The sequence below is a fragment of the Panulirus ornatus genome, chromosome 50, assembly GCF_036320965.1.
Source record: "Panulirus ornatus isolate Po-2019 chromosome 50, ASM3632096v1, whole genome shotgun sequence".
NCBI classification, from domain to species: domain Eukaryota; kingdom Metazoa; phylum Arthropoda; class Malacostraca; order Decapoda; family Palinuridae; genus Panulirus; species Panulirus ornatus.
The window spans coordinates 4,831,195-4,854,991 of record NC_092273.1 but is presented as its reverse complement, the minus strand read 5'-3'; the positions used below and the strand labels follow the sequence as shown (position 1 = coordinate 4,854,991).

Genomic DNA, 23,797 nt, shown 5'->3' with positions numbered 1-23,797 from the left:
AGAGAACAACCAAGTCAATGCAGAACACTGCCATTTCATCTCAACTATGGAAATGATTCTATGTATGCAGAATGTTCAATCTTAATAATCAAAAGCAATGTGTGTATATGATACTCTAAGAGTAAAAATAAACTAAGATGCAATAAACACATTTTCTTTCATATACATTCATACCTATTCCTATTTACATGGGATGGAACAAGTAAATAAAATCTCACAGACAATTCTCTTATCCACTATCAACTTCCTTCTGTATCACTACCTTCTTGTTTACATTGGACAGATTAAGTGAATGAAACCTAACACACTATTCTTATACACTCAACTTCAGACATGACAAAGTGAACAAAGCTTTTTACAACTTCCATAAATCTTTTATAGAGTGTTAACTCGACACATAAAACGTGGTTCTGTGTGCAGATTATCAAGGCACAGCAAATAGAGTGCTGAGATCATAGTCATATACATACTAACCTGAAAACAACAGATGAGAGTGTAAAGTGCTGCAGATGCTGCTTGAAGGAGGTCTGAATTTATTTGCTGGGACAATATCAGGTCTAAAACAAGCTGCAGAAAATCAGATTTGTTAAACAAGAGTACGCAGATAAAAAATCAGAAAACAGTACAATGATGATTCTATGAAATATGGCAGGGTTTCAAGAATGAAAACTCTTATCAATAGCAAAGTGCTACCAGCATGTGAAAGAGCGCATGCTTGGCACGTAATGAAATGCCATTTCATTTGTCTGCATGTTTGCTATTCTTGGATGCAAAGAGTCCAGCAAATATTTGCAAAACACTGCTTAAACAATCAATCCTTTACATTTTGTGTTAAGCAATCACACAGCCCCTTTTTTAATTTCTGCAATCATGATCATTTTCCCTTTTACAACTCTAAAATCTGAATAGATGATAAGTATGTCATAGAAGTTCTTTCAATAATGATTCAAGGGTTTCATTTAATTTTGGATCCAGTTTCATGATTAACTGACTTTGTGAAATTTGTAGAGTGCTATAACCTAATGATTATTCAACACAATTTGGCATGAAAAAATATCTAAAAAGACAGAAGACAATTAATAGCAGCAATGAAGAAAGTATCAGTCATCATGGTGCCTGTGGGACACCTTTCTTCACTGGGAATTCTTAAGAATACAAACTACCAACCCTCATCTTGATTATCTGTCTTTCAAAAACAACTGAATAAACCTTCATAGTCTGCCTTTAAGATCTATTTTGAGGAACTGCCCTTGTGCTATATCTCCATATAATATCAGAAGCTTTCTCTACATTAAAGAACACTGCTACTGTAAGATGATGATCAGCAAATCCTTTCTGATGTCATTTGATATTCATCACAAGATGTCTGTGACAGAGAGGATTTGAGTGATACATTTATTTCTTCCAAGATCCCAAATCATTCTAACATTAATCACTGCTTCCATCAGTTTGGAAAAAACAACTGTTCATTGATTGCATTATGTCTAATGCTTGAAACAATGGCAAGATCTTTACCTGGCTTAAAAATGGCAGATCAGGGATATTTTCCAACTACATGGGAGTACACTAAGCATTCACATTAAGTTAAAAATGCTAACAAAAAATCTATGGAGGCTTCGGAAAGATGTTCTAACACATCGCAGCATATCTCATCCTCCCCTGGAGCAATACATCCAGTGTCATATGGAGCTGATATCATTTCTTTCATACAAAAAGGCTCATCATAGTCCTTTTCTTTATTAGAGATGGGGAAAGGTCTCTCTCTGCCTAATTTCTTGGAATCCCCTGTATAACTGTTAACACTAGATACTGATGAGGAATTTTCAGCAAGAATACTAGCTACTTCAAAAGTTCATTACTTCATTACCTTGTTTAAGGCAAAGCAAAGGAGTAGGATATATTTTCAACCAACTTCTTTATTTTCTTATAAACATTTTCAGGTCTGGTACTGAAGCTGATATCCTGCAAATACATTATACAAGATACTCTCCTAGCTTCCTTGATTTTTTTTCTGACTGATACTGGATGGAAATAAATGAGGAAAGAATACATGCAATGGCGTATGCGAGGGATGGCATGTAAGGACAGGAATAAATGGGCTCTTTTTGCTGTGGCCACCCCCTTGATGAGAGTTCCTGGTGGGAACAGGCATCAGAGATAAAGACTGATACATAAAAAGTTAATCTATTAATCAAACCATTATCATGCCTTAATCTTCAATCAGCAAATCCCGAAACTTTTGATGCTTATCACAAGATTGGTTCTACCATAAAACTGATGACTGTGGCTTCTCTTCTTGGTTTCTCGAATGCTATTCTCAGCTGCACCTAAAATAATGTTTACAAAATAATTGTGCTTCTTCAACACCATGAAACTTACAAATTCTTTGAGTGATTAAAGTTCTAGTTCTATGTTCATCCTAATTATCCATATCAAGTTTCAATCTGGGAGAGTTGTCTGAATTTTCTGCGATACTCAGCAGGATTGAAAAAAAGATCACTAACATGAAGGTCCTGAACAAGTGACCAGTTAACATCTCAAAAAGTATCACTGGACCATACTGAAATATCAATACTAGAAAGTTTACCATTGTTTACATTATGGTAAATACAGATACATTCATTAAAAATATCAATGTCAAAGTTTAACAAGTCTTCAATCAATCTCCAACTCACAATTCCTTTTATGTAGTCCCTGATCCATAAAGATCTGTGCATTCCCATCAAGAAACACAAGAAAAGGGCTTGGTAATTCACTTATTAAGTCTTCAATATCAATTTGCAAAGATTCTCCTTCTAAAGGGAGATATTAGAAGCAGAAAATAAACTGATTTTAAATTCATTCTTAATGCTGTTGCTTGTAATGTGGTCCTAATAGGAACTACAATGTAACAGGCATGGTAAGGAGCAGAAAATAATTCTGATTTCAGATTCATTCTTAATGTTGTTGCTTGTACTGTGGTCCTAGTAGGAACTACAATGTTACACCATGACTGATTTCTGATTTCACAATATGACCCATAAAAAAATTGCTGAGTAGAGACATAACCAAACTAGTAAATATCAACAAACATGCACAGTACATTCATAATTACTCTATGATTTACTTTTTCTCTGAGATCATATGGATCTTCATTGTTTCCTGCAAATTAACCAACATTTTGAAAATCACTGAGATTCAACTCCACACAATATTCCTAACTTACCTTTAGAAATGGCCTCAGTCCTTGTCTTACTGGCAATTCTGGAACACAGTTTTTATGAATGTAGGAACCAAGCACCACCAAAAAATCAAAAGAAAGTGTTCCAACATCTGCTCCAAAACTAGTTAAACCTAGCTCTACAGATGCCAACAAGTTCTGTTGAAAGATTCTAATATCAGTAAAAACCTTAAGTAATGCAAAACATTAAAGATAAAAAATTCTAAGATACTAAACACACACACACATACACCTTTCCATAGTTTACCCCAGATGCTTCACATGCCCTGGTTCAGTCCATTGAAAGCATGTCAACCCCAGTATATCACATCATTTCAATTCACTCTATTCCTTGCATGCCTTTCACCCTCCAGTATGTTCATGCCCCGATCGCTTAAAATCTTTTTCACTCCATCCTTCCACCTCCAACTGGGTCTCCCATTTCTCCTCATTCCCTCCACTTCTGATGCATATATCCTCTTTGTCAATCTTTCCTCACTCATTCTCTCCATGTGACCAAACAATTTCAATACACCCTCTTCTGCTCTCTCCACAACACTCTTTTTACTACCACACATCTCTCTTACCCTTTCATTACATACTTGATCAAACCAACTCAAAACCACATATTGTCCTCAAACATTTCATTTACAACATATCCACCCTTCTCTGGATGTACAAAGCATCAGATTGGGGAAGAGCAATGTGGTTTCTGAAGTGGTAGAGGATGTGTGGATCGGGTGTTTGCTTTGAAGAATCTTTTTTTTTTTCTTTTAAACTATTCGCCATTTCCCGTGTTAGCGAGGTAGCATTAGGAACAGAGGACTGGGCCTTTGTGGAATATCCTCACCTGGCCCCCCTCTGTTCCTCCTTTTGGAAAATTAAAAAAAAAACGAGAGGGGAGGATTTCCAGCCCCCCGCTCCCTCCCCTTTTAGTCACCTTCTACGACATGCAGGGAATACGTGGGAAGTATTCTTAATCCCCTATCCCCAGGGATGAAAGAATGTATGCAGGAAATACTTAGAAAAACAGATGGATTTGTTTGTAGCATTTATGGATCTGGAGAAGGCATATGATAGGGTTGACAGAGATGTTTTGTGGAAGGTATTAAGAGTATATGGTGTGGGAGGTAAGTTGCTAGAAGCAATGAAAAGTTTTTATCAAGAATGCATGGCAGGTGTACGAGTAGGAAAAGAGGAATGTGATTGGTTCTCAGTGAATGTCAGTTTGTGGCAAGGGTGCATGATGTCTTCACGACTGTTTAATTTGTTTATGGATGGGATTGTTAGGGAGGTGAAGGCAAGAGTTTTGGAGAGAGAGGCAAGTATGCAGTCTGTTGTGGATGAGAGGGCTTGGGAAGTGAGTCACTTGTTGTTCACTGATGATACAGTGCTGGTGGCTGATTTGTGTGAGAAAATGCAGAAGTTGGTGACTGAGTTTGGTAAAGTGTGTGAAAGAAGAAAGTTGAGAGTAAATGTGAATAAGAACAAGGTTATTAGATTCAGTAGGGTTGAGGGACAAGTTAACTGGGAGGTAAGTTAGAGTGGAGAAAAACTAGAGGAAGTGAAGTGTTTTAGATATCTGGGAGTGGATTTAGCAGCAGATGGAACCATGGAATTGGAAGCAAGTCACAGGGTAGGGGAGGGAGCGAAGGTTCTGGGAGCACTGAAGAATGTGTGGAAGGCAAGAACATTATCTTGGAGAGCAAAAACGGGTATGTTTGAAGGAATGGTGGTTCCAACAATACATGGTTGCAAGGCATGGGCTACATATATATATGAAAAATGTATGGAAGTCAAGAACGTTATCTTGGAAAGCAAAAATGGGTATGTTTGAAGGAACAGTGGTTCCAACAATGTTATATGGTTGTGAGGCATGGGCTATAGATAGAGTTGCGCGGAGGAGGGTGGATGTGCTGGAAATGAGATGTTTGAGGACAATATATGGTGTGAGGTGGTTTGATAGAGTAAGTAATGAAAAGGTAAGATAGAAGTGTGGTAATAAAAAGAGTGTGGTTGAGAGAGCAGAAGAGGGTGTTTTGAAATGGTTTGGTCACATGGAGAGAATGAGTGAGGTAAGACTGACAATGAGGATATATGTGTCAGAGGTGGAGGGAACGAGGAGAAGTGGGAGACCAAACTGGAGGTGGAAAGATGGAGTGAAAAAGATTCTGAGTGATCGGGGCCTGAACATGCAGGAGGGTGAAAGGCGTGCAGGGAAGAGAGCGAATTGGAACGATGTGACATACCGGGGTCGACGTGCTGTCAATGGATTGAACCAGGGCATATGAAGCATCTGGGGTAAACCATGAAAAGTTTTGTGGGGGCTGGATGTGGAAAGGGAGCTGTGGTTTCGTCGCATTATACATGACAGTTAGAGACTGAGTGTGAACGAATGTGCCCTTTGTTGTCTTTTCCTAATGCTACCTCGCGCACACATGGGGGGAGGGGGTTGTCATTTCATGTGTGACAGGGTGGCGACGGGAATGAATAAGAGCAGACAGTATGAATTACGTACATGTGTATATATGTATATGTCTGTGTGTATATATATGTATACATCGAGTTGCATAGGTACGTATATTTGCATGTGTGGACATGTATGTATATACATGTATGAGGGTGGGTTGGGCCATTCTTTCGTCTGTTTCCTTGCGCTACCTCACTAACGCAGGAGACAGCGACAAAGCAAAATAAATAAATAAATAAATAAATAAATATATATATATACATATACATACCTATACAACTCAATGTATACATACATATACACACACACACATATACATATATACACATGTACATAATTCACAGTCTGCCTTTATTCATTCCCATCGCCACCTCACGACACATGGAATAACAACCCCCTCCCCCTCATGTGAGCGAGGTAGTGCTAGGAAAAGACAACAAAGGCCCCATTCGTTCACATATATATATGCATGTGTGGACGTGTATGTATATACATGTGTATGTTACAGGTGGAGCCATTCTTTCCTCTGTTTCCTTGCACTACCTTGCTAACACGGGAGACAGCGACAAAGTATAATAAATAAATAAATATGAATATATACATATCAGTACAATAAAGACTAACACAGAGAATAACATCATGAAAGGAAACTTGAATGATTAGATAAGTTGAACAATTAATTTGCTTTTTACATTTCCTCTTGTCTGACCTTTATACATACCTTCATGAGGTCCTCTGGTAATTGGCACACTTTACTTGGATATATTTCAGCAATAAAGGTGACCATCTTAAAGTACTGTGAGCAAAGAGTTGGTAGTCGGAGTAGCTCACGAGACATAAGAGGCATAATGATATTGAGGCCAAACAAGCATACATCTGCAGCTGCTACAACTTCTTGATCTTCACCATGACCAGAGGGAGCAAGGTCTATGAAATCCTGAAAAAGAAATTGCAAATTGCATAATATCATAACAAAAGATATCAGTACATTCATCTTTCTACTAAAATTCTCCAAGGAACAGAGATCTAATGTGTGGTGTGAAAAGAAAACTAAACAAACTCCTTCCAGGTTTCTAAAAAGCACAGTACCACAATAGGAAGGGTTAAAGCTGAGACACCAATACATTATAACTATCATAACCTTGAAAGGTCTAGGGGGCCTGGTTGTGGATAGAGGGCTGTGGTATTTTTCACAATTATGATTTTTTTTTAAATCAGTGTACATATACCCTAAACAGTTTTATATATTCTTACCCCATCCTTCAATTACCTGAAGGTAAAGAAGAATAATTAGATTTAATCACAGCAGTTGTGTAGTTATTACAGTATTGTTTAATGTTCAGCATCACTATCCTTAACCCTTCCAGCCCTTGTAATTTTATACTGTACCCACATTTTCAGCTGAAATCTAACAGCGATCCATAAGTGAAAGCATAAGATGATTAAGAGTTATAATGTAGACCTTTCAAGGTCCAGCTACTTCATAAGCCCTCATTCAGACTACTGACAGCACACACACACACACAATATGCCACATTGCTCCAATGCACTCTATCCCATACATGCCTTTCACCCCCCTTCATGTTCATGACCCAAGCATTCACAATCTTTTTCACTCCATCCTTCCATCTTCAATTTGGTCTCCCACTTTTTGTCCCCTCCACTTCTGATATTTTAATCCTCTTCGTCAATGTCACCCTACTCATTCTCTGCATATGTCTAAACTATTTCAGCAAACCCTCTTCAACTCAACCTTCTCTCTCTTTACCCTGCCAATACTTACTTGATCATCCCCCCACCACACACACACACACACACGTATGCCACATTGTTCCAATTCACTCTATCCCATGCATGCCTTTCACCCTCCTTCATGTTCAGGACCGAAGCATTCATGATCTTTTTCACTCCATCCTTTCATCCTCAATTTGGTCTCCACTTCTTCTTCTTGTCCCCTCCACTTCTGATAAATTAATCCACTTTGTCAATGTCTCCCAACTCATTCTCTGCATATGACCAAACCATTTCAGGACATCCTCTGCAACTCAACCTTCTTTGTCTCTTACCCTGCCACTACTTACTTGAACACCCCCCCTCCCCACCCAACACTCACACACACACACCACATATTGTCCTCAAACATTTAAGTTCCAACACATTCATCCTCTTCCACACATTCTCAATTATAGCCCATGCTGTTCATTCATAATATTCACACCCTCTCTAAACATTTGATTTACCTCAGCTTCCATGGTTCCAGTTGCTGCCATATCCACTCACAGGTATCTAAATCACTTCACTTCCTCCAAGTTTTCTCCTTTCAAACTTACATCCCAACTTACCTGTCTCTTTTCACTGCTAAACCTGATGACCCTACTTTTATTCACATTTGCTCTGAACTTACTTTCATTCACATTTTTTCCAAAGTCAGACACCCACTTCTGCAGGTTCTTACTTAAATCTGCCATCAGCAACATTTCATCAGCAAACAACACTTGACTCACTTCCAAGACACCCTTAACCCCAACAGACCACATGCCTACCACTCTCTCCAAGACACTTGCACTTCCCTCCCTCAACTCCTCATATACCAACAGATCTAACAGCCATGGTGATATCACACACCTCTGTCACTGACCAACCTTCTGCTGGAACCACTCACCCTTCTCCCTGCCTACTCACACACGTCTTACTCTCCAGATAGAAACTACTTACAACTTCCAATAGCTTTCCTCCCACACCATATATTCGTAATACCTTCTATAAAGAATCTCCATCAACCTTATCATATGCTTTTTCCTGATCCATAAACACTACATATAAATGCTTTTGTTTCTCTAGGAATTTCTTACACAGTTTCATCTGAGAAAACACCTAATCCACAGATCCTCTACCACTGCAGAAACCACATTCTTCCTCCCCAGTTTGATGCTCTTTGCTTGCAACCACCATCTCAATCACCACTCTTCCCTACAACTTACCAGGTACACTCAACAAACAGTGGTTATGACTACAATGCTCATGCAGAAAACAGCAAACATGTATGAATGACTGGCAGACAATAAATCAAGGATAACGGGCATTGGCATTACAGTGACTCAGCCACACACTATACTTGGAAAATTAATTCTACCAAAAAAATCATACTTGTCAAATTATGTCCATCAATGAAATTCTTTGATACAAATCCTGAATAAAAAAAATCATTAGTCTCATAACCTACTTGTTTCATAATACAACAAACATGTATGGCATTCATACCTTTGAGAGAAGTGATGTTAGAAGCTCCATTAGGAGCTGCAGATCTCTCCACTGATCCTCTTCCCCCCGTGACTCCACTGTTCGACGTCCTATGTTGTGCTTGGCATAAGTACCCACCAAATGTACTGATGCCTCATACAGTTGCTTACTTGCACTCTTAAAGAAAAACATGTGAAGACAAATGTAGATACAAAAAAATTTCACAAATATTCCTACTGTATTAGCATAATATTCTGAATCTGTTCAATCTTGGGTACTTAGGATTTGATATGAATGAGCGATATGCAAGCTCATTTATATGACATCAAATAGGAACTCAATTCTTAGGAATCATTCCAGCAGATTGCAAACTGTTTTGTGAACTAGTGCACTGGCACATGGCAGCCCAAGGGCTAAAAAACCCTTGGTAAACACAATTTTGCTGACATTTTGGACTCTACCTTAAAATCCAGTGTGTTCTGGATTCATTCAAAAATGTTCCTAGCTGTTAAAAGGCTTACAGCAGCCTCGCAGAATGAACAAACAATCTCCTATTTAATAGCTAATATGATAAAAAATTTCATGAGTCTTTCAAGAACAAAAAGAATGATTCTTCTATGAAAAAGTTTTCCAAGACTGCTTTGGATAAGGTTTAATCCTAAACTTAACTGTCCTGTTTGTGTATGCTTTGGGGATGCATTATCTTTTACCTACAAGGGTGAAGTTGGAACTACAGTAGATTTTATGACATGACATCACCAGAGTCTACTTACATGTAAAGCACCCTTACAATGAAGCAAAAGTACTATTGGCTTTATCCTTAAGAGAAAATATAAAAAAAAAAAAACTCCAATTTACAGATTCAAATACAACATATTCCTCAAAATTTCAAAGGCTACCAATCCTCCAGGAACTATCTGAGCAGAAAGTCGAACATTATGTATAAATTCATCAATTAAACATTCTCTTAATTTCTTATTTCACACATATTCACCATTTCCCAAGTTAGCGAGGTAGAGTTAAGAACAGACGACTGACCCTCAGAGGGAACATCCCTACCCGGCCCCCCCTCTCTTCCTTTTCTTGAAAAAAAAAAAAAAAAAGAAGAAGGAGAGGATTTCCAGCCCCCAACTCCCTCCCCTTTCAGTCGTCTTATGACACGCAGGGAATCCATGGGAAGTATTCTTTCTCCTCTATCCCAGGGGCAAATTTTTATAAACATCTTTTCAATGACAATAAATCTAATTAGTAGGGGAAGAGATAAGTGTGTTGGTAATTTTCATGTGAGGGATCAAGATTTAGTGATGGGTGGTTTAATGCAAGAATGAGTGAAGTGGCAATTAAGGTACAACTGGAGGGAACACAGGGTACCCAGCATGAATGAAGCTGTTAAACAGCTTGAGGAGTTATGTGAAGAAAAAAGTACTGGTTTGCAGAAAGGGAAATACATAAGTATACATGGGTGAAGGTGGTTCATGGTAAGTGGTCATGACTGGATTATGCACTAAATGTTAGGCATGGTAAAGAAAAACTTGGGAGTAAATGTCCTAAGGAGGACTGCTGATGGAATATTTGTAAAGACCTTAAAAGAGAAGATGAAGTTGGTGGAAAGTGGATGGCTAAAGTGAGTGACCTTGGAATAGGGCCCTTTGAGAGAAGATACCAGAAAGGATAGGATGAAGAATGGCAAAAGGTTGGAGCATACTAAACTAAGATAGTAGAAAAAGCGAGTTGTAGGATGAGGAGTTAAACAGCTATTGAAAGAGCCATGATTAAGGCAGTCTTTTGCCTGTGTCATGCTACAACAGTAAAGTGGTGGCTAGCTGCATCCCACTACCTCAACACTGCATCATAATGTCACAGGCCTCAGCACAACAGTATAAGGACATTGAATCCCTGTGAAAATGAGCAAACAAGGGTATGACAAAAGATTATTTGAAATGATGTTAAAAAAAGGAGATGAGGGGGAAATTGAAAGTGCAGTGAAAAGGATGTTCCTCATTGTGGGAGGATGTAATCATTAACTACATAATACTCAACATGAGAATAGGAGTATGGGAAGGTAAAACGCAGGCATAGGACAGACTTAGTTGGAGTGGTGTGGTACATCAGGGGACACTATGTTATCAGTGGACTGAACCAGGGTATATGAAGCAGCCAGGGGAATCTATGAAAAGGTCTTGGAGGCCTGGTTGTGGACAGGAGGCTGTAGTTTCAGTACATACCATATGACAGCTATAGAATGGAGAAGAGTGAATGTGACCTTTCTTCGCCTGTTGCTGTGAAAATGTCACTAGTGTGGCAAATAGCAAACATGTATAAAAAATACTCAAGATAAGGAATACCATTTTATCAACCGTAGCATACACTTCTGAGTATCCACGGTACTTTTTTCCACTCATCAGGCAAGTATTGCAGTAGCTGCAGCAACTTCTTGTTAAGTCTGGCAAGATCCAGCACAGCAATGACATTAAAATATGCATAGCAATGTGCAAGAGAAGTAAGCGTGTCACCTGCACTCTGGTTATATTGTTCTATCTTACTGTGACTCACTGAGTGAGGAATTCCACAAGTAATCTTAATGTGGTGCAAACTTTTGATAACTATGAATTGTTTGTTGCTTTGTGCCCTCAGATTTGGCATCTTCACATAAAGCTAGTGATTTAAGTTGTGCTACCCAAAGGTGGGCAAGGAAAGTGATGTCTTTCCAGCACAAAGTAGACTTCTCTGACTGCCTTGCACATGGCAAAATGCAGTGTCTGTTGGGCAGCATTCTGGTTTCATGAGTCAATACTGTGAATCATAATGAAAAATGAAGCAACCATTTTTGTGGCAAAGCTTACCTGCTGCTTTGTGGGAGTACATAGATCAAGCACACACCATCAGGGGTGAAGCACTCACATCACTGTAGTCGATAGAGTACTATTTCTTCGTTACTCTTCAGTACAGTTCTGTGCATCATTCTTTACACTTTTACAGAATAAAAATGTTTTTGAAGTACATACTTTTGTGGAATAAACATGTTTTTGAGGTATACTACAATGATCTTTAATCAAAGTGTTCATTTCAGGACTTACGTATGTCTCCCAAGGGTCACTCCACCCAAGTCCTTATTTCTCATAAGCCTTGTACCATGCCAACCAGGGTTTTACCAAACACAAAGTCTTTCAGGAATACAACTCCCTCAGTTGCCAAAGCATCTTTGTACTACCATATATTTTTTTGACCAAACTATCATCTGCTATATAATTTACATGATCCTATCATTCTAAAACACTTCCATCCATGCCCCTTTCAACTAATTTGTATACATCACATATCTTTGTCATATTCTAACTCTCTACTCCAGCTATCCTTGTCCCTATACTAGGCAATGTGCATGGAAGCAGCAAAACTGAGTACTGTGAAACATGCACTACACTGAGAGATCTAAACATGTACAAATAAATGTAAGCTAAAGATTTTACCATTCGGAGTTTGGTGCACAGTTTGGAGTAAATGTGTTTGAAGTAAATCTATCCCTTTTGAATCTGTGATTACCAACTTTTTTCCCTTAAGTAACATATCCTTCAAACTAATTTTCTTTTGTCAAAAAGAAACACTGTTCAACGATGCATAACAAAGTATGAACAGAATGTAATCCACTAAAAAATTAACCAAAGTTACTTACTGGTGTGAGGTAACACAGCATTCGCCGGCCACACTCAACAAAAAGCTCTAGGACAGTCTCAACCACAGTGGGGTAGTTGTGATACAGGTCAAGAAGTCGAACATTATCCCCAAGAGTGCCCACTAACCGAGAAAAGAGGCACTGGGCAGTAGGCATCAGGCATCCCTGAACTGCACCTGCAGTAAAAAAAATCTAAGGATTAAATTTGATGCTAAACCTAATTTCATTTTCAAAACCTATAAGAGGAAAAATTATTATGTACATACACAGAAACATTGTGTTTGAAAATTTGATGCTAGAATGTGCATCCTTCTCTCCAACCCACAACCTCCATAGGGTACCAAGTCCAAGACTATAATGACTTTCCTAATTCAGTCTTATGCAAATAAAGGAGGGATAAAGAAGGGCAATGGCTGTTAAATTTTTTGTAATACTTGACTGCATCAGTTAAGCTGATAGTATAGTGATCTTGTTGGTGTTGTATGAATGAAAGTAATAGGCCCTAGATAAAGATATACAGAATAGGGTACATAAGTTGGAAATGAAATATTTGAGGGTAACATGGTGGGAAGAGGGTTGATTGAATGTTAGGGTATGAGAGAGCTGAGGAGTGTGCTTAAATGGCTAGGATATATGGAGAGGATAACTAATAAATAAGAGGCTATGTATGTCAGAAGTGGAGGGAACAAGAAAAAGGGAGAATCAAGGAAGCATGTGGTGGAAAAGGTTTTGAGTGTTCGGGGCCTGAACATGCAGGAGTGTGAGGCATAAAGAGAATACAATGAATGGAGCTATGTGATATGCAAAGGGCAATCATGGGATGAAGTACAGCATATGAAATGGCAGGGAACACCATGGAAAGGTCTTCGGGGCTTCATTTTACATAAGGGTCTCTTGTTTCTGTTATTATGCATGTTAGCTATAGAGCTGACATGAGTAAGGCAATTCCTTCATCTGTTCCAAGCACTACTTTGCAAACATGGAAAAAGATAAACAAATGCGAAAGAAATATACATTCCTGGAGATATATATTACAATTTGTGTGATGTATGACATATGTTTCTGACTCTGTTGACCTTATGTCAAAATATGTTTAAGACATGTCAAGGTTTGCTCAGCCTTAGTTTATGTCCTGATTAACGGTAAAAGAGAGAAAAAAATAAAATAGGGTATTTGTGTGTAATGGGTATCAATACAAGAGAATTAAAAGCACTAGCCATAGCATTTGGAGGAAATCCTGAATAAGTCAAGCTGCAAAACAAGAACTGGAGTATCTGACAACCATCAAAACTGAGAGAACCTTCCTTAAAGCAGTGATTCCAACTGTTGCACTATAATGTAAATGAATGCCTTCTATAAAAACAAGAAATCAAAGTCATCCTTATTACCTATAAAGTTATCAATGTGGTAAAGAACTTGTTTCTTCATTTCTTCTTGTTGATACTGCTTTGTAAAGGTTTCAGATGACATTAACTGCTTGAATGAAGTCACAGGTGGGTCTAATACATGTGTCCAAAATTGAGTACGAGCATCTGTGTCCCCAAGGGAAGCTGCACACATCACTAACCCCTGTTTTCATGAAGAAAAGAGCATTTCATTAGAAATAATTATAACAGGGGTAATTCCATTAGATTAACATCACTTAAGCTAATTTCACATCAAAACTTTGAAAAAAGAAGAGTTTCAACCTTAATACAGACAACTACACATGAATGGCAGACAAATCAAGTTTAATTCAAGTGATGATCAAATCAGTTTCCTTAAATTATCTATTTCTGATTATCTCAAGCATGTTGTTTCCTCACTACCCAACACTACAGTTCATGCAATGCTTTTTTTCAGTCATATAATTCTTGCCTTTTCACTGCACTTTCAATCTCCCCCTCATCTCCTTTCTTTAACATCATTTCAAATAATCTTTTGTCATACCCTTGTTTGCTCATTTTCACATAGTCAAATTACCAGTATCTCAGAATTCATTTTTCATATGAAAAAATTCAACATACCTCATTCATAAATCTTCAACTCTTACTTAATTTGCATCTTACATGAAGAGTGGTAAAAAACAGATGATAGTAACAGATGTAAAACAAATGTGAGTTCCTGACAGACTCATTTCTGTGCCTACAGAGGGTATTCCATGAATATGATGAACTCTTAGCCCATGCTAAGGCTGCATTTAAACAATGCAAAATAAGCAAAAATTTTTCTACCCTTTCAAGAAATTATTCCAGATTGACTGTACGGCACAGCATGTAGTCATCATACAATGTACAATGGAAACAGATCCTCAAAATATTAACTGCTCCAGCAGATCACACAAGCTGTTCTATGGCCTTCATGCCCAACAAACAGTTAGAATGTACTAATCTAGGCAAAATAGCATCAAGGAAAAATAATTGGCAAGATCAGCCTCTGCCTACCTGTCTTATGAATGAATATCTCTGACCCTCTGAAAACCTACTTTCTAAGCTAGATAATGACTGAGAATAAAGGCTAAAATGACAAAAGAAGCAGAATACAGCAAATGTTGTATCTATCTTTAGCCCTCTGCAATGTGCAATATCTTAATTTGTTTCCTGACACCCAGTATGCAAATCACATGAAAATTTTCTTCTTAAATATCAAGATCCAGCAATCATGATTAATTATGGGACAGAGAGTGACATCAAGTCTACAATTACTGCTTTCTAAGTATAAAAACACATGAGACTTCACACTGGATCCTGTTAGTCCTATATGGGTCGTATCTCTCGTTCTCACAAGCACATCTTCCTTTCTCCCACCAACACTGTATATTCACACCACTTTCCTCTTCAGATAAATCAGACAGAGATTTTCTTTATCTGATATCTAATCTGACACTCTCCTTATTTTCAATGGCATTACAATGCTCTGATGCTCAGTGGGGGAAGGAGAGGAATTGATATGAGGGAATGACACTCGTGGAAACAGCAGATGCAGTGAGTCCTATGAGAACATGCAATTGTCCACAATGGTTACTTCTACTACTCCAATGATTAACCCTGTGCTTGAAATGTCATTTACAGGCAGGCAATAAATTCTACAATGCAAGTAAATTTTAACTTATGGCAAGAAAGTAATTGTGGATTTTTTGACACCAAAAGTCCCATAATCTGAAGGTCTTGTGTGAAGACTAAGGTCATGAAAAGGCTATGAAAGAAAACCAGTATCTTGAAAAGTGTAGTCTGCAAAACAAGATAATCAGAAACCAAATGGAATATTACTTGCAAAAGAATTCAAGGAAAGGATATTGCGCAAAACAAGTATCTTAGACTTCTAAGAAAGAGTGCGTTCTGTATTTGATGAGAAAAATGGGTAGACTGCATGTTCCTCGACTCAAAAAGCATCTGATAGTCTGACAGTGTAACATATATAAAGATGGTGAAACTGATGGATTTTAAGACAAGCATAAGGAAAACTCTTGTTGCATATAAAATTATTTGAATGGAAAGGAATACAAGATGCAACCATAGGAGCCTTCTCAAAATGTTGGGGCTGTTGCTCTCTGAGATCTAAGAGAAAAAAACATTTAAATCATTTTCAGTATGACTCGACTTCACTTGCTCAAGGTTACACTGTCAGTGGGAATTCACCTTTAGCAAGGTTGTATCACTGAGAATACAGTCTCATCAAAGAACTTTTCATTCCGAAGGAGTCTACATTTTCCTGCTACCGGAAGTAGCACAGCCTTGGACTGCAGGAGCCTTTAAAAAGGACCTAGCAAACACCAAGATTCTCTCTTAGAAACTGGTCTTTGTGTAATAATACATAAATAAATCTTATTTGTATCAATTCTATTCACTCAATCATTCACTCTCCTCAAAGTTATAGAGCATATTTACACTGGAATACATTTTCTAACTACTTCAAACTATCAAAAACACATACCTGCATCAGTCCTCTTTGAGCAACAGAAGAGAGAGCACTTAGTGTTCCACTCTGTTGTAGCTTCACTAATTCCATAAGTCCCTCTGTCTTCACAAGATGTTGCCCTCTGAGAAAAGATTAAATACTTTATAAGAAATATTTGTACATCACATCTATCGATCTATCTATCAGCATTAATTCCATTCTAACTCAAATTTGGTATTTATCCAGTATATATAAGCAGACAGTGTTGCCTGACTGCCTGCACATGATTACACCATATATGAAAAGTCTTCTTTGGCAAGGGTGAACCATCATTTATGAACAGAAAGCAAAATAATTTCATTAAAGAATTTTTCACTGAAATGGAGTCCATCCCCATCCTGCTACAAATCATAATGCACTCTCAAAGCTGTAGGAGCCCTACAAAGGGGCTCTGGGGATTTATAATATAATGATCAAAATATAAGCAAGCTCATTTTACATAAATTGGAAACTTGGACTCCTCTACCTTACAAACCAGCAAGTGGCCAGAGACATCCCATTCTGTGGAAGTAGGCTTATCAAAATAGAAAAGAATGTCCAAACAAGTGGACTAACTCACATAAACATGTTATTCAAACAAAACACTTATTCCCATGTCATTAATAAGCAAGACACAGGACAAAAGAATCTAAGTTCACCCATTCCATACATCACTTTTTAATTGTTTATCCCTTTATGTGAGATTGATACATCCTCAGAAATTCCAGGAATCTTTCTAAATGGATACTATGCATATAATCAAGTTTTCTAAACTGATACCAACTAAAGCTATTTCATGTAAGTCCAAAATAATTTTTTTCTTACTTCATCACAATAATGTTATCTGCTGCATACTTCAAAAGTTTACTACAATGCGTAAAATATGTTAACAATGGTGAGATGCTAAACAAAAACAATGTTGAAACGCCTTGATAATGATACAGTTTGCATAATATCAATGAAACCATCAAGCTATAAAGCAGATGTTTTCATGTAAAAGAAAAGCTCTGAACAAAGAAAAGCTTTACTGCTCTGCAGCACAATGAGGTTGACAAGGCCAATCCATCTTCTCTAACTACTGTCATCCCTGCTGAGGATTGTGAGAGTGAAACACAATAAACAAATTTAAAGTATATGACTATTAAGCAGTCTACGGTGTCCTGGAAGTGGTGGAAAGAACATATTAACAAACAAACTGGGAGTGAAAATACGTAAGATGTGAGAATCCATATGGTACAATAGCAGATTGGGTGAGTCTAGAATAGGTGTCAAAAGGGGAAGGCATGAAAGAGATGAATGTAGCACTAATGTTCACAAAAAAATGGAAAGGTAGCACCATACATAGGGTAACCATATGATGTTGAAGACTGGAAACAGTGAATCATTTTAAAAGACTTGTAAAGTGTGTACTGCAATACATATAAGTGGCTACTTGAATGAAGACTGAACATAGGCAGCGAATGCAATGGTGTATATGGGTGAAAGGAATAAAAAAGATAAAAAAAATTGAATAACTCTTGGCACAGCTGACTTGGAATATAAGGATAACAAGGAAGTTTTAACCCTTTCATTGCTACTGGCATCAATCTACTCACATTATTTCCCACATGACTTAAATTCCACACACAGTGTAGCATCTGTTGGTTGGCAATAGATGGCGACCTTAATGAAGGATCAGTCACTAGCACTATCTGAATGCCTTAGTAACCCACTACAGTACTAGCCACAGTGACTGGTGGTGTGCCTTTTCATGGAACTAGCCACATCTATGGCACTCACTGCCACCTATAATTACGACTCGTCAATCCAGTATATAAGTTTTCCTAAATTACGAATGCTTAAATCTTGATTTGTATGAAAAAATAATGGTTTTGATATTTTTGTGCACCTAATCATACATATAAAAAAGTTAAACTTTAATTTTACATACTCAGGGCCAATTCATTAAAAACTGGAACAAGCTTTCTTTGACTTAGAATGGTTGTCTTAACTCATGAGAAACTTAATAGTTTTCATATCTAATTCTTGCGTCTTTCATTAATATCTTTTTCTCTTCAGTCAGGAGGGAAGGTATTGTGGTGGAGGAGGGTATGGTGGCCAGGATGGAAGAGAGTGGTGGTGGAGAGGGATAGTGTGGTAGCCAGGGGGGAAGACAGTGATGAAGGGGGTGAGGGACGATGTAGAGGCCAGGGTAGGAGAGCATGGAGGTGGTAAGGGATGGTGTGGCAGCCATAAACAGGAGTGAGCAAACAAGAGCCCACATGGTCTGAATCTGCTAATACTGTATAATGGAAACAAGAGAAAATATTAGCATCAGCAAGGTGTATGGAAGGGTTGTGACTGGCCATTTTAAGTGATAATAGCCCCCTAAGATGAGAAATGCAGTGCATTTACATGGGTACTGAACAAGGTTGTAAAGAGACAAGGATGTGTGTGTGTGCATTTATGGATTTACAAAAGGCATATGATACAGTTGATAATGCACAAACGTTCTCTGTGAAGGCCTGACAGTGTGTAGTAAATAAAGAACACTTCTGAATGCTTTTATGCTTTGCATCCAAAATAAAAATAGCATCTAAACCTACCTCTCCTTACTGTCAACCATTGTCACCAATAAATTGACAGTATCTTCCACTAGACATGGCTCAGCACTACGTAGTCTTAATGTCTGTTCTACCACTGACAGTAAGTAGTTTAGAGTCCATGCTGATCCCTCTGAATCACGGCCAAATGCAGATGTTAAGGCTACGCTCAACTGTAAGAACAAATGAGAAACACTGTACATTCTAATAAACACTTCAGTAAAGATGAGTGAGCAATTAATCAACTCTCTCCACCTAGAAGGTACTCCTTTTCCATACATACATTCTTCCCTATTCATAAATGTGATATCTGTTGGACTTTTTTGTACATTAACTTGTATCACGCAGATGAAAGCTAATACACAAATTCCTATGCAAGTATAAATAATAATCTTATCACGTCTACTATAGTACGATATGGATGTAAGAAGAAGAACCTCATTTAACTCATAACATATAAATATGTGAACATGACCTTACAACAAACTGAAGGTCAGTAAAAATGAAAAATATTTAATGTTCCCTCCACTGTACATACAATCCTCTAATATCACCACACAAATAATGAAGTCCTCAGCTGCACTGGACTCAAGTAAACAATACTTTCTCTTTTGCAGATAAGTGGTCCCAAGAGAATGAAAATTCTTATAGCTTGCCCCGAGGATCACTCAAACTGCCTGCCCTATCGTAAATTCAGGGTAGTCTCAAGACTACAAACAAATGATCCATTCTGACATTGGCTTTACAGTTTCTTTGTCTCTTTTTGAAATCTATTATTTAACCAAAACTACAGGTAAATTAGCATGTCTATGATTTTAGGAGTTGGAATGCTAAAAGATCCTTAATCCTGCCATAAAATTCACAATCAAGACCATTTCTCTTGGTGGCAATGACTTTTGTATCCAGTACCATTTCCATTCATCCTTTCTTCCCATTAAAGAGGACCTCATCACCTTTGTGAGGTAGTGAAGAGAACTGAAAAACAATGACTTTAAATGCCTACACAAAATACCATTTCTTACTCAGTTTCTGTTGAAAAAGAAGAATTAATTTTCTATAAAATCACAAGAAATTACCTCAGTGTAGAATGATTCATTTGGGAGAAGATATGAAAGGCAGAATCGTCTTAGAAACCACATGAGAGATGATGACACTTCTGGACTTAAGATATGACCTAAATTTGCTTTAAGTGCCTGGGATTCTGTTTCACACAGTCTCATCACAGTACTCATCATTCTGGAAAAATAAAAGATTCACTTTTACAACAACAAAATTTCTACAATTACAGCCTTAACCTCTGCAAAATAAGAAGGCAACCATCATAGTTACTTACTATCCAGGGAAGAACTAACCAAATATAGATGAAAATATCCAAAGCATGTATCAGATCACATCCACTATTCTATGGAGAACTAACTGCATCATGGGAGATCACAGCCTCATCTCATACCTACTGCTAAACATGCATGGATATTTTCTTATTACTACACCATAGAGGAAACTCAGTATGTTGGAGAACATGAGAACAATTAAAAGTGGGCAAAGGGAATGAACCAATCCAATTACAGGCAATGTTGTCTTGCTCAGATAAATTATCTTGAAGCTAAAAACTATTTTCTGCTGTAGGTCCATCTGCAATCAAATAGATGTATCTTAATTAACAGAAAATCTCATATCACTGGCAGTCCAACCCATTTTCTGAATACCTTAAAGCATTAGAAATTAGTGACTTGAGTTTTTCTCTTGATTAAATGTGAATGTTATTAATGTTATCAAGACCTATGTATAAAATTACCAGTGGCCAACCCAGATTAGGCAATTTAATTAAAATGGATATAGCACACACTAAATCTAAAGAAAATAAGAGTCAAAAGTAACAGCTCTACTAAGGCATCAAAAACCAATTACCTGTACAACTCAGTTTGGATAAATCCCTGTATGAATATCAGGGGCATCAACAGGATAATGAGCCTCATCGTGAAGAAAACTAGTTTTCAAATTACGTCAAACTCTTCTTGTGAAAAAAAAGTGAGCAGTTGCAATTATTCCCTAATCAAATGTAACATGGCCTAATTCACCACTGCACAAGATTTTGATAAATGAAAATATTCATGTGCTTTCTTCCTTGTTTTTCCTGCTTTTCTTTTTTCTCTAATGAATGGCTCCCTCACTAGCCAATCCACTGCAGTAGTCTGTGCTGCAGTGACTTTGTCAACTTAACCTACAGAGGTGTCCTTCAGGGTTCTCTCCATAAATGATTTTCTCTTTTCAACTTCTAACCCTCTAATCCTTTTCATTCGTATGTAGATGAGATTCCATTTCACACATTTCAACTCACTTTTTCCTCGCATCCTCACTCTAACATTCCTTCTCTTTCCCATAATGAACATAATTCCTCTATGCTTTGCCTCTTTGTCTAAAAATCATTATGAAAGCTTCAAGTATTGTTTTCTTTGTCTTATTTAGAAACAATGTAATTCCATCAAGGCCTGGTGCAGATCAAATATGTAAATCATATCACTTCCTAATAACTTTTAATCTGTACGTGCATGGTCATCATAGTCATTAAGTATCTCACTGTCAATGTTTTCAATCCCTCTTGTACTATATACTGACTTATACTAGTTGATTAACATTTAGCAGATTCTTTTGGGGTCATTCATATAACCAGTATCTACTCTAAATGGTAAAATCTCCAGTTTTTGATCTTTTCTGGATTTCATTCTTTTTTCTTTTAAAAGTGTTCCCTTATTTCTCTATCAGCATTTCTTGTTTTTTCCTCAAAATATTCCACTTTAACAACACATGCTGCATAACTCAGATTTCTCTATCATTCTCTTCAATTCATCTATCATTCTTTATCTTTTTCTTTATATTACTAGTTCCTTACACATGGCACAAATTTTGCAATTGCTGTCTTTATTTTGCAGACCAATGAATGATGAGGGATATATATAGCATAAGGGCCATTTCCTTGTCATCATTAACTACTTCAACATGTTCCAATATTAGTACTCCAACTGAATCGATTACGTTCTTTATCTTACATATTTTGAGAATTCCTTGGGGTTAATTTCAACATTCATGGAAATTCTGTTTTTCATGTTCATGTTAACTTTGTCTTCAGACCCTTTTCACAGTCCCTTTGTATTTCCACTAGTTCTTGACAATACTCACTGCTTTTTATATTTGAATTTCTTACATACTCTTTTTTTCTAGCGGCAAATCAATTCTCAAAGTATCCTCATCATCCAGGTCAGCTTTGAGTCTAAACTGTCTTTTTATCATTCTTGGTACATTTTCACTCACAATATGAAGCAAACTATGTTTAGTAAAACTAGACATTTCTTCAACTGTATCAATGTCAAGGAATTTAAAAACAGTTGTGACCATAATTAATTTCATATCTTATTTTCTCTAAATTTTCTCATTTGTGATCTGGACTCAATGGTTTGTTATCATTTACTTCAATTCTTGTATTTACCTTTACTGATATTAACGTCACTATGGTTACAGCATCATCTACATTTTTGGTGGTAAGCAAGTCTGTCACCAGTGAAGATAAGGTCAAAGACAATTTGGCATCTAACTGACTTGTCAATCAATTAGTCAAGAAAAGTGTCTACAATTGTGTTAATAAGTGTATCTCCCTTTCGGTCAGCTGTTAACTTATTCCAGTTTCTACTTTATTCTACCATATTCCCCTCCATACCTTGCTCCCTGCTTCTAACAGTCAAGTGACCTTTACCTACTATGATCTCTAACTTCCTGAATTCCTCTTTTAGTTTTCCAATGTTTTGGGTACCTAACAAGTCAATTTTCATCAAAAAAAAGTGCCCAACATTATCATATACCACTCTGCCAAGATTAGCTTTCCTGTCTTCATTCAAGTAGAGGCCACCCACTGAAAAGAAATTCTATCAGCTAAACTGATCCCAATAACTGATAGAAAAAATTTTCCTCCTCCGGAAAGTCTCAAAAATACTGTTTATTCCCAATATTCTAATGAGGGTACAAGAATTACTTTGTATCTGGGAAGCAATCCCTTTATAATTATCTTCTTACAGAGAGAGCACCTACCTACCTAAAAGTAACTGTAACGAGATTAAGCTAAAATGGCAGGGCCACTGTTAAGCACTCACCACTTGTCTTGCTTGATGAATAAGATTACCCTTCTCAACTGCCTTGTGCATTACATAATTACAAATTCTTGGTTCATCTGGGTCCAATTTCAGCCACAAGTCTTTTCTAAAATGCTTCTGTTGCTGCTCCCTGCATACTTCATAATTCTCTTGGTAGTATACAAAACATATGTTCTATCTTACAAGCAGGGATTCATACATTAATATTAGACATATCTTTGGAATACCGGGGTCAACGTGCTGTCAATGGACTGAATCAGGGCATGTGAAGCATCTGGGGTAAACCATGGAAAGTTTTGTGGGTCTGGATGTGGAAAAGGAGCTGTGATTTCCGTGCATTACACATGACAGCTAGAGACTGAGTGTGAGCAAATGTGGCCTTTGCTGTCTTTTCCTAGCACTACCTTGTGCACACGCGGGGAGGGGGTGCCATTTCATGTGTGGTGGGTTGGCAACGGGAATGGATGAAGGCAGCAAGTATGGATATGTATATCTGTATATAAGTATATGTCTGTGTATGTATATGTATGTACACGTTAAAATGTATAGGTATGTATATTAGCATGTGTGGTCGTTTAT

The 23,797-nt window shown here is 37.4% G+C and overlaps 1 protein-coding gene across 2 annotated transcripts in view; it reads right to left on the bottom strand.

The window, feature by feature from the left end:
* The window catches only part of LOC139764529 (exportin-4-like), a 73,568-nt gene that overhangs the window by 15,608 nt on the left and 34,163 nt on the right, over positions 1 to 23,797 (bottom strand). Inside the window, exons 14-22 of one of the 2 annotated variants that reach the window (XM_071691209.1) lie at positions 20,153 to 20,312; positions 19,080 to 19,249; positions 16,492 to 16,597; positions 13,968 to 14,148; positions 12,580 to 12,755; positions 8,931 to 9,086; positions 6,391 to 6,606; positions 3,206 to 3,358; positions 475 to 567 (exon numbers count right to left, since the gene is read on the bottom strand). In XM_071691209.1, the coding sequence (XP_071547310.1) occupies positions 475 to 567; positions 3,206 to 3,358; positions 6,391 to 6,606; positions 8,931 to 9,086; positions 12,580 to 12,755; positions 13,968 to 14,148; positions 16,492 to 16,597; positions 19,080 to 19,249; positions 20,153 to 20,312 (1,411 nt within the window). Of the gene's footprint in view, positions 1 to 474; positions 568 to 612; positions 2,328 to 3,205; positions 3,359 to 6,390; positions 6,607 to 8,930; positions 9,087 to 12,579; positions 12,756 to 13,967; positions 14,149 to 16,491; positions 16,598 to 19,079; positions 19,250 to 20,152; positions 20,313 to 23,797 lie in introns of those variants that run through there. The other variant, XM_071691210.1, reaches the window with a different exon arrangement.